At 41.6% G+C, this 12,060-nt stretch overlaps 1 protein-coding gene across 1 annotated transcript in view; it reads right to left on the bottom strand.

The window, feature by feature from the left end:
• prkg2 (protein kinase cGMP-dependent 2) overlaps positions 1-12,060 on the bottom strand; it is a 57,442-nt gene that overhangs the window by 16,370 nt on the left and 29,012 nt on the right. Inside the window, exon 6 of the mRNA XM_041787939.1 lies at positions 6,610-6,673. Coding sequence (XP_041643873.1) covers positions 6,610-6,673 — 64 coding nt within the window. The remainder of the gene's footprint in view (positions 1-6,609; positions 6,674-12,060) is intronic.

A 12,060-nucleotide genomic window follows, 5' to 3' on the forward strand; every position in this document is an offset into this window, starting at 1 on the left:
TAAACTGTAATAATCTAGTATTAAACTGTAATAATCTGGTATTAAACTGTGATAATCTGGTATTAAACTGTAATAATCTGGTACTAAACTGCAATAATCTGGTATTAAACTGAGATAATCTGGTATTAAACTGTAATAATCTAGTATTTAACTGGAATGATCTGGTTTTAAACTGTGATAATCTGGTATTAAACTGTAATAATCTAGTATTAAACTGTAATAATCTGGTATTAAACTGTGCCAATCTGGTATTTAACTGTAATAATCTGGTATTAAACTGTGCCAATCTGGAATTAAACTGTAATAATCTGGTATTAAACTGAGATAATCTGGTATTAAACTGTAATAATCTAGTATTAAACTGTAATAATCTAGTATTTAACTGGAATGATCTGGTTTTAAACTGTGATAATCTGGTATCAAACTGTAATAATCTGGTATTAAACTGTAATAATCTGGTATTAAACTGTAATAATCTGGTATTAAACTGAGATTATCTGTTATTAAACTGTAATAATCTGGTATTAAACTGTAATAATCTGTTATTAAACTGTAATGATCTGTTATTAAACTGTAATAATCTGGTATTAAACTGTAATTATCTGTTATTAAACTGTGATATTCTGGTATTAAATTGTAATAAACTGGTATCAAACTGAGATTATCTGTTATTAAACTGTGATAATCTGGTATTAAACTGTAATAATCTAGTATTAAACTGTAATAATCTGGTATCAAACTGTAATAATCTGGTATTAAACTGTGCCAATCTGGTATTAAACTGTAATAATCTGGTATTAAACTGAGATAATCTGGTATTAAACTGTAATAATCTAGTATTAAACTGTAATAATCTGGTATTAAACTGTGATAATCTGGTATTAAACTGTAATAATCTAGTATTAAACTATAATAATCTGGTATTAAACTGTAATAATCTGGTATTAAACTGTGCCAATCTGGTATTTAACTGTAATAATCTGGTATTAAACTGTAATAATCTAGTATTAAACTATAATAATCTGGTATTAAACTGTAATAATCTGGTATTAAACTGTGCCAATCTGGTATTTAACTGTAATAATCTGGTATTAAACTGTGCCAATCTGGAATTAAACTGTAATAATCTGGTATTAAACTGTGATAATCTGGTATTAAACTGTAATAATCTAGTACTAAACTGCAATAATCTGGTATTAAACTGAGATAATCTGGTATTAAACTGTAATAATCTAGTATTAAACTGTAATAATCTGGTATTAAACTGTGATAATCTGGTATTAAACTGTAATAATCTAGTACTAAACTGCAATAATCTGGTATTAAACTGAGATAATCTGTTATTAAACTGTAATAATCTAGTATTAAACTGTAATAATCTAGTATTTAACTGGAATGATCTGGTTTTAAACTGTGATAATCTGGTATTAAACTGTAATAATCTAGTATTAAACTGTAATAATCTGGTATTAAACTGTAATAATCTGGTATTAAACTGAGATTATCTGGTATTAAACTGTGATAATCTGGTATTAAACTGTAATAATCTAGTATTAAACTGTAATAATCTGGTATTAAACTGTAATAATCTGGTATTAAACTGAGATTATCTGTTATTAAACTGTAATAATCTGGTATTAAACTGTAATAATCTGTTATTAAACTGTAATGATCTGTTATTAAACTGTAATAATCTGGTATTAAACTGTAATAATCTGGTATTAAACTGTGATATTCTGGTATTAAATTGTAATAAACTGGTATCAAACTGAGATTATCTGTTATTAAACTGTGATAATCTGGTATTAAACTGTAATAATCTGGTATTAAACTGAGATCATCTGGTATTAAACTGTAATAATCCAGTATTAAACTGTAATAATCTGGCATTAAACTGAGATTATCTGGTATTAAACTGTAATAATCTGGTATTAAACTGTAATAATCTGGTATTAAACTGAGATTATCTGGTATTAAACTGAGATAATCTGATATTAAACTGAGATTATCTGTTATTAAACTGTAATAATCTGGTATTAAACTGTGATAATCTGGTATTAAACTGAGATAATCTGGTATTAAACTGTGATAATCTGGTATTAAAGTGAGATAATCTGGTATTAAACTGAGATTATTTGTTATTAAACTGTAATAATCTAGTATTAAACTGAAATGATCTGTTATTAAACTGTAATAATCTGGTATTAAACTGAGATGATCTTTTAATTAAACTGTAATAATCGGGTATTGAACTGAGATTATCTGTTATTAAACTGTAATAATCTAGTACTAAACTGCAATAATCTGTTATTAAACTGAGATAATCTGGTATTAAACTGTAATAATCTAGTATTAAACTGTAATAATCTGGTATTAAACTCTGATAATCTGGTATTAAACTGTAATAATCTGGTATTAAACTGTGCCAATCTGGTATTTAACTGTAATAATCTGGTATTAAACTGTGCCAATCTGGTATTAAACTGTAATTATCTGGTATTAAACTGTAATAATCTAGTATTAAACTGTAATAATCTGGTATTAAACTGAGATTATCTGTTATTAAACTGTAATGATCTGGTATTAAACTGTGCCAATCTGGTATTAAACTGTAATAATCTGGTATTAAACTGTGACAATCTGGTATTAAACTATAATAATCTCGAATTAAACTGTAATAATCTAGTATTAAACTGTAATAATCTGGTATTAAACTGAGATTATCTGGCATTAAACTGTGATAATCTGTTATTAAACTGAAATAATCTGGTATTGAACTGAGATGATTTTTTAATTAAACTGTAATAATCGGGTATTGAACTGAGATTATCTGTTATTAAACTGTAATAATCTGGTATTAAACTGAGATTATCTGTTATTAAACTGAAATAATCTGGTATTAAACTGTAATAATCTGGTATTAAACTGTAATAATCTGATATTAAACTGTGATAATCTGGTATTAAACTGTAATAATCTAGTACTAAACTGCAATAATCTGGTATTAAACTGAGATAATCTGGTATTAAACTGTAATAATCTGGTATTAAACTGTGATAATCTGGTATTAAACTGTAATAATCTGGTATTAAACTGTAATAATCTGGTATTAAACTGTAATAATCTGGTATTAAACTGTGACAATCTGGTATTAAACTATAATAATCTGGTATTAAACTGTAATAATCTAGTATTAAACTGTAATAATCTGGTATTAAACTGAGATTATCTGTTATTAAACTGTAATGATCTGGTATTAAACTGTGATAATCTGGTATTAAACTTTAATAATCTAGTATTAAACTGTAATAATCTGGTATTACACTAAGATAATCTGGTATTTAACTGTAATAATCTGGTATTAAACTGAGATAATCAGCCGTGATCTGTTGAAGAGGACTTGGCCAAAAGAGAACAAACCAATGAGCGCAGACACACGTAAATTTGTGACAGAGACGACACGCCAGAGGTCTGTTTATAACGGCTGTCAGCGGCGTGATACAGCGACTGTACGGGGGGGAGGAGGGGACATTTCTGGAAACAGTTTGTAATATTCACTGTACCAGGAGAGACTACGACTCTTTTTGGTGTCCTTTAACTGGACTCATTTTGACAACGTGCTAGTTGTGGTGTGTGGTCTACAGACAGGCCGGTCCTCAGAGCCAGTCCTTCCTAAGAAACGAAGAAACCAGTTTATGTCCTGTTTTTTTGGTGTTTCACTGACATAAAACCAAACTGGTACCAAGTTCAGGAGCAGAAAGACCATCTCCTACTGCTGACTTCCAGATTTCTAATACAGCTAGAATTCCCATCACTCCAAGCAAGGCTGGATCTGCACGGTCTTTAAAAACCATGGTACCAGACCTGTATGAACAGAACCAGACCACCTGGTGGGGCTGCTCCATCCCTTTCTCTCTGATTTAGTTTGGTGTCCCTTTATGCCCCGCTGTGATTGTCTGTCTGTGTGGCGTTCAGCTGCTCTCGGCCTATTTTGGGCGACTGTCAATCGAGCGGTCAGAGCACATATCTCACCACGCGTCTCTGTGCTTCCACTGACAAACACGGAAACATGAGGAAGGGTTTTTAAGGCCACCTCAGGCTCCATCACTCCCAGCAGGAGGACGAGAGTCCTGACAGGCAGAGCTGGTGAAATATCAGGACATGAATACTTTAGAGAGAATCAGGGTTTTTCTGTCTGGAGTCTTCATGTTACGGCTGTGGCCGTATTTTGTTGAGTTTTTGTATCGCTGTGTTTTGTAGTTTGTTCTGTTCTTTTGTGTAGGAGTGAGTGCTGTGTTGCTGGGTGGATCTTTGTCTTGTTTCGTGTGAGAGTGAGTCTTCTGTTCGTCCCATGTGCCTGACTGACAGCAGCATCCCCTTGTTTGCTCCCAGCCTCCAAAACCTTAGAGTTAACTGTGTTTCTCTGCATTTCAGAATAGTTTAGCAGTAGCTTTGATTGTGTTTTGTATTCTTAGTTAGTTCCTTCTGGTAACTGTGTTATTTTTTTGGATACATTTTACTTTTGAGTGCTAGATCGCCTCCTTAGTTTGAATCCAGTCTTTTGTTTGAATTTATAGCCTATTGAGTGGCCTGTTTAATTTAAAATATTGTAAATAAACGTTGTAACACTTCTTTAGATTCTGACTGTTAGTTTGGGGACTGGGAACAAACATTTACTTTTTCTACTAATGTTAGGTACCTTCTCCCTAGACGGGTGCGTAACACTTCAATATGAAGAGATTTCACTAAACTGTTTCAATATTGATTTAGAAATAAAAAAATAACCTTTTGAATGTGTAGCACATAACAATCACACTGGCCAGACTTATATATTTAAAATATTCAAAAGATATTTTTTACTTTGGAGAGGACAGGACAGTGACAAAGGTAGCTTTACCATGGATGGATGGATGGATGATGGATGGATGGATGGATGATGGATGGATGGATGGATGGATAGATGGAAAGATTGATGATTGATGGATGATTGATGATGGATGATGGATGGATGGATGGATGATGGATAGATGGATGATGGATGGATAGATGGATGGATAGATGGAAAGATTGATGATTGATGGATGATTGATGATGGATGGATGGATGGATGGATGATGGATGGATGGATGGATGGATGGATGGATAGATGGATGATGGATGGATGGATGGATGGATAGATGGAAAGATTGATGATTGATGGATGATTGATGATGGATGGATGGATGGATGGATGATGGATGGATGGATGGATGATGGATGGATGGATGGATGGATGGATGGATGGATGGATGGGTGAATGGATGGATGGATGGATGGATGGATGGGTGAATGGATGGATGGATGGATGGATGGATGGATGGATGGATGGATGGGTGGATGGATGGATGGATGGATGGGTGAATGGATGGATGGATGATGGATGGATGATGGATGGATGGATGGATGGATGGATGGATGGATGGATGGAAAGATTGATGATTGATGGATGATTGATGATGGGTGGATGGATGGGTGGATGGATGGATGGATGGATGGATGGATGGGTGAATGGATGGATGGATGATGGATGGATGATGGATGGATGGATGGGTGGATGGATGGATGGATGGATGGATGGATGGGTGAATGGATGGATGGATGGATGGATGGATGGATGGGTGGATGGATGGGTGGATGGATGGATGGATGGATGGATGGATGGGTGGATGGATGGGTGGATGGGTGGATGGATGGGTGGATGGATGGGTGGATGGATGGATGGATGGATGGATGGATGGGTGAATGGATGGATGGATGGATGGATGGATGGATGGGAGGTTGGATGAATTACCAGTGTGTTTGTCTCAGGCCTGTTTTGGTCAGTCTCAGCTCTACCTTCTCCTGTTCTTGTATTATTTATTATTTTTTCTTCGTCTGGTTCCAGCTTTGCTGTGGCGGTCGTCTCTGAACATCCATGTTCTGCTTTCATCCTTTCTAAAGGTTGTGACAGAGAATCAGAGAATCATAAAGATGTGGCTCTGAGTCTCACTGACACATCAACGCAGAGAAAGCAGCTTGGATCTGGATTCTGAACATCTGCACCCCTATAAGGTTACACAGCCCCCCTCAGACCCCCCTACTGAAGGAGCTCCATCAGAAAACACTGAATCAGGAAATTCTCCTGCAGGACGAGCGGCCGATGTCTGCAGAGAAACGTCCTTGAAGTTTTCATTGTAAGAAGCCGCTGAGAGCAGCTGTTTCTGAGCGTTTCTCTCTAATGAAACACGACCTGTGCTGGCGCTCACGCCTGTCACCGGCACATCTTTAAGAAATCACTCGTCCCCCGTTTGGATAAACACTTTCGGGGGCCTCGGTCAAATAATTATGGTAACAATATACAGCAGGCGGCGATGACAGGAATAATATCGACTGTGTTCATCAGCGCAGTCATTTGTTAGCTGGAGCTGACGGAGGGGGGCAGAAAACGCTGACGCGCAGTAATGGTAGACGGCCCAGTGGTAATGATATTTTGACAGCAGCTATCTGCCATGTCGGGAGGGTTGAGGGGCACAATGAAAAGTCGGATTGTCCCTCTGGCAGAACTATGGACGGACTGACAGAATAACTTACCACCTCCAGGCAGTCCACGATTTTGCTGAGCTTGTCCTCGGGTAGATTAGCCAGCAGAGAAACACTGACAGAAGACAAAATACACAGCAGGGGCATCATTAGAGTCACGTGTTATTCTAGGAACCACTGCACACATGTAGGAAACACAGCCAGGTTTACACGCTCACATTCATCAACTTCCACATATTCTAGATCCAAAGTCACATATTTCAAACAGTTTTGTTTAAATCCTGATTATTCTGGCTCACATCACACTAACATCTAAAATCTACTCTCTCCAAATATCAGAATATCACAAACATCAGTCCAGAATAGGATTAAAAATCCAGAAATGTGGACCTTCTGGTAAATCCTCCTCGTTTCTCTCTCGGTACTTGGTCTGAGCTCCTCTGCGTGTCATGAGCCGATCAGTCCGTGGTCCTGCTGGGGGGTTATGAAGCCCAGCTTCTCTGATAACAGCCTTCAGCTGGTCTGGATTGTTAAGTCTGGGGTCTTCCAGAGTTCTGGCTTCACTGTGGGACGGAGAAAAGGAAATCTGGATCTCCATAAAGCTTCATGAAGGGCTCTGAAAGCTCTTGGTGGACAGCTGACAGTGCGGACTCTGGACTCGATAAAGAGCAGTGGACCAACATGGACCACAAACCATCTCTGACTGTGGAGACCGGAAACACTGGACTTCAAGCCCTGAAGGATTCTGGGCCTCTCTGGATTTACAAATGAAAACAGGACGTTGGACCACTGAGACCACATGGCCCAGTTCTTTTTCTCCTTAGTACAGGAAAGACTGATAATGTCTGTGGTTCAGGACTGGCTCAACAATAGCAATACCACACATGTGGTCCATGTCCTGGACCCGTCTGTGTGGTAGATCTTGATCCACTGACTCCAGCCTCAGTCCAGTCCTTGTGAAGCCCCCCTAAGTTCTTGAATCTGCTTTGGTTGACAATCCTCTAAAGGTGGACCTCATCTCCGTGTCTTGTCCTCTTTACATATCTCTGATCCAGCCTCTGATGACAGCCTGACCTTTCACCTTTGACCTTCTGTGGCTGGCCCTCCATGTCAGAGATTGTCCTCTGGACAGTAGTCCAGTCAGCAGTCTTCCCCGTGATTGTGGTCGTGTGAACTGGACCAGAGTGAGAGAGTGAAGGCTCAGGGACAACAAACACGTTTTCTACAACATTAATATTCTAATATTTGGAGGTCGAGGATGTTTTCAGCTGTAATCATCAAGATTTGAACAAAAAAGTCTCAGAATCTTTCTCCTTGTTTGGATTTATCTAGAACGTAGAAGTGTAAGGTTCTGCAGTAGAACGTCTACGTGGTATTCTGGTCATTTTAATGCAGCAGTCCTCCTCTGATGCTCACTGCTCTCTGCTGGAAATGTTTGGAGAAGTGAGAAGAACTGTGGAGGATTTCTGGTTCATTTTCAACCTCTAACTCAGCTGCTCCTGATGATCAGAATGTTTGGGTTTAAATGTGGCGCTAAGAATGTGAACAGTGACGTCATGCTAGCTTTGGGGCTAGCTTTGGGGCTAGCTTTGGTGCTAGCTTTGGTGCTAGCTTTGGTGCTATTTAGCGCTAGCTTTGGTGCTATTTGGCGCTAGCATTGGTGCTTTTTTGTGCTAGCTTTGGTGCTATTTGGCGCTAGCTTTGGCGCTAACTTTGGTGCTATTTGGTAATAGCTTTGGTGCTAGTGTTGGTGCTATTTGGTGCTAACTTTGGTTCTATTTGGTGCTAGCTTTGGTGCTAACTTTGGTGCTAGCGTTGGTGCTATTTGGTGCTAAATTTGGGTTCTATTTGGTGCTAGCTTTGGTGCTAACTTTGGTGCTAACTTTGGTGCTATTAGGCGCTAGCTTTGGTGCTAGCGTTGGTGCTATTTTGTGCTAGCTTTGGCGCTATTTGGCGCTAGCTTTGGTGCTAGCGTTGGTGCTATTTTGTGCTAGCTTTGGCGCTATTTGGCGCTAGCTTTGGTGCTAACTTTGGTGCTATTTGGTGCTAGCTTTGGCGCTATTTGGGGCTAGCTTTGGCGCTAGCGTTGGTGCTATTTTGTGCTAGCTTTGGCGCTAGCGTTGGTGCTATTTGGTGCTAGCTTTGGCGCTAGCGTTGGTGCTATTTGGTGCTAGCTTTGGTGCTAGCGTTGGTGCTATTTGGTGCTAGCTTTGGCGCTAGCATTGGTGCTATTTGGTGCTAGCTTTGGTGCTAGCGTTGGTGCTATTTGGCGCTATTTGGCGCTAGCTTTGGTGCTAGCGTTGGTGCTATTTGGTGCTAGCTTTGGTGCTGGCTTTGGCGCTATTTGGCGCTATTTGGCGCTAGCTTTGGTGCTAGCGTTGGTGCTATTTGGTGCTAGCTTTGGCGCTATTTGGCGCTATTTGGTGCTAGCTTTGGTGCTAGCGTTGGTGCGATTTGGTGCTAGCTTTGGTGCTAGCATTGGTGCTATTTGGTGCTAGCTTTGGTGCTATTTGGCGCTAGCTTTGGTGTTAGCGTTGGTGCTATTTGGTGCTAGCTTTGGCGCTATTTGGCGCTATTTGGTGCTACCTTTGGTGCTAGCGTTGGTGCTATTTGGTGCTAGCTTTGGTGCTAGCGTTGGTGCTATTTGGCGCTATTTGGCGCTAGCTTTGGTGCTAGTGTTGGTGCTTTTTTGTGCTAGCTTTGGCGCTATTTGGCGCTAGCTTTGGTGCTAACTTTGGTGCTATTTTGTGCTAGCTTTGGTGCTATTTGGCGCTAGCTTTGGTGCTAGCGTTGGTGCTATTTTGTGCTAGCTTTGGCGCTATTTGGTGCTAGCTTTGGCGCTAAGTTTGGTGCTATTTGGCGCTAGCTTTGGCGCTATTTGGCTAGCTTTGGTGCTAGCGTTGGTGCTATTTTGTGCTAGCTTTGGCGCTATTTGGCGCTAGCTTTGGCGCTAAGTTTGGTGCTATTTGGTGCTAACTTTGGTGCTATTTGGTGCTAGCTTTGGTGCTAGCACTGGTGCTATTTGGTGCTAGCTTTGGCGCTATGTGGCGCTAGCTTTGGCGCTAGCTTTGGTGCTAGCTTTGGTGCTAGCGTTGATGCTATTTGGTGCTAGCTTTGGCGCTATTTGGCGCTAGCTTTGGCGCTAGCATTGGTGCTAACTTTGGCGCTATTTGGCGCTAGCTTTGGTGCTAACTTTGGTGCTATTTAGTGCTAGCTTTGGCGCTAGCGTTGGTGCTATTTTGTGCTAGCTTTGGTGCTAGCATTGGTGCTATTTTGTGCTAGCTTTGGTGCTATTTGGTGCTAACTTTGGTGCTATTTGGCGCTAGCTTTGGTGCTAGCACTGGTGCTATTTTGTGCTAGCTTTGGCGCTATGTGGCGCTAGCTTTGGTGCTAGCGTTGGTGCTATTTTGTGCTAGCTTTGGCGCTATGTGGCGCTAGCTTTGGTGCTAGCTTTGGCGCTATTTGGCGCTAGCTTTGGTGCTATTTGGTGCTAGTGTTGGTGCTTTTTTGTGCTAGCTTTGGTGCTAGCTTTGGCGCTATTTGGAGCTATTTGGCGCTATTTGGCACTAGCTTTGGCGCTAGCGTTGGTGCTATTTGGTGCTAGCTTTGGTGCTATTTGGCGCTAGCTTTGGCGCTAGCGTTGGTGCTATTTGGTGCTAGCTTTGGTGCTATTTGGCGCTAGCGTCGGTGCTATTTGGCGCTAGCTTTGGCGCTAGCGTTGGTGCTATTTGGTGCTAGCTTTGGCGCTATTTGGAGCTATTTGGCGCTATTTGGCGCTAGCGTTGGTGCTATTTGGCGCTAGCTTTGGCGCTAGCGTTGGTGCTATTTGGTGCTAGCTTTGGCGCTATTTGGAGCTATTTGGCGCTATTTGGCGCTAGCGTTGGTGCTATTTGGCGCTAGCTTTGGCGCTAGCGTCGGTGCTATTTGGTGCTAGCTTTGGAGCTATTTGGCGCTATTTGGCGCTGGTGCTATTTGGCGCTATTTGGTGCTATTTGGCGCTAGCTTTGGCGCTAGCGTTGGTGCTATTTGGCGCTAGCTTTGGCGCTAGCGTCGGTGCTATTTGGCGCTAGCTTTGGCGCTAGCGTTGGTGCTATTTGGCGCTATTTGGCGCTATTTGGCGCTATTTGGCGCTATTTGGCGCTAGCGTTGGTGCTATTTGGCGCTAGCTTTGGCGCTGGCGTTGGTGCTATTTAGCGCTAGCTTTGGTGCTATTTGGAGCTATTTGGCGCTTTTTGGCGCTATTTGGTGCTAGCTTTGGCGCTATTTGGAGCTATTTGGCGCTATTTGGCGCTATTTGGCGCTAGCTTTGGCGCTAGCGTTGGTGCTATTTGGTGCTAGCTTTGGTGCTATTTGGAGCTATTTGGCGCTAGCGTTGGTGCTATTTGGCGCTAGCTTTGGCGCTAGCGTTGGTGCTATTTGGCGCTAGCTTTGGCGCTATTTGGAGCTATTTGGCGCTATTTGGCGCTATTTGGCGCTAGCTTTGGCGCTAGCGTCGGTGCTATTTGGTGCTAGCTTTGGCGCTATTTGGAGCTATTTGGCGCTAGCGTTGGTGCTATTTGGCGCTAGCTTTGGCGCTAGCGTTGGTGCTATTTGGTGCTAGCTTTGGCGCTATTTGGAGCTATTTGGCGCTAGCTTTGGCGCTAGCGTCGGTGCTATTTGGTGCTAGCTTTGGAGCTAGCACTGGTGCTATTTTGTGCTAGCTTTGGCGCTATGTGGCGCTAGCTTTGGTGCTAGCGTTGGTGCTATTTTGTGCTAGCTTTGGCGCTATGTGGCGCTAGCTTTGGTGCTAGCTTTGGCGCTATTTGGCGCTAGCTTTGGCGCTAGCGTTGGTGCTATTTGGTGCTAGCTTTGGCGCTATTTGGAGCTATTTGGCGCTAGCGTTGGTGCTATTTGGCGCTAGCTTTGGCGCTAGCGTTGGTGCTATTTGGTGCTAGCTTTGGCGCTATTTGGAGCTATTTGGCGCTATTTGGCGCTAGCGTTGGTGCTATTTGGCGCTAGCTTTGGCGCTAGCGTCGGTGCTATTTGGTGCTAGCTTTGGAGCTATTTGGCGCTATTTGGCGCTATTTGGCGCTATTTGGCGCTAGCGTCGGTGCTATTTGGCGCTATTTGGTGCTATTTGGCGCTAGCTTTGGCGCTAGCGTTGGTGCTATTTGGCGCTAGCTTTGGCGCTAGCGTCGGTGCTATTTGGCGCTAGCTTTGGCGCTAGCGTTGGTGCTATTTGGCGCTATTTGGCGCTATTTGGCGCTAGCGTTGGTGCTATTTGGCGCTAGCTTTGGCGCTGGCGTTGGTGCTATTTAGCGCTAGCTTTGGTGCTATTTGGAGCTATTTGGCGCTTTTTGGCGCTATTTGGTGCTAGCTTTGGCGCTATTTGGAGCTATTTGGCGCTATTTGGCGCTATTTGGCGCTAGCTTTGGCGCTAGCGTTGGTGCTATTTGGTGCTAGCTTTGGTGCTATTTGGAGCTATTTGGCGCTAGCGTTGGTGCTATTTGGCGCTAGCTTTAG

The sequence above is a fragment of the Cheilinus undulatus genome, linkage group 5 (genome assembly GCF_018320785.1).
Source record: "Cheilinus undulatus linkage group 5, ASM1832078v1, whole genome shotgun sequence".
NCBI lineage: Eukaryota > Metazoa > Chordata > Actinopteri > Labriformes > Labridae > Cheilinus > Cheilinus undulatus.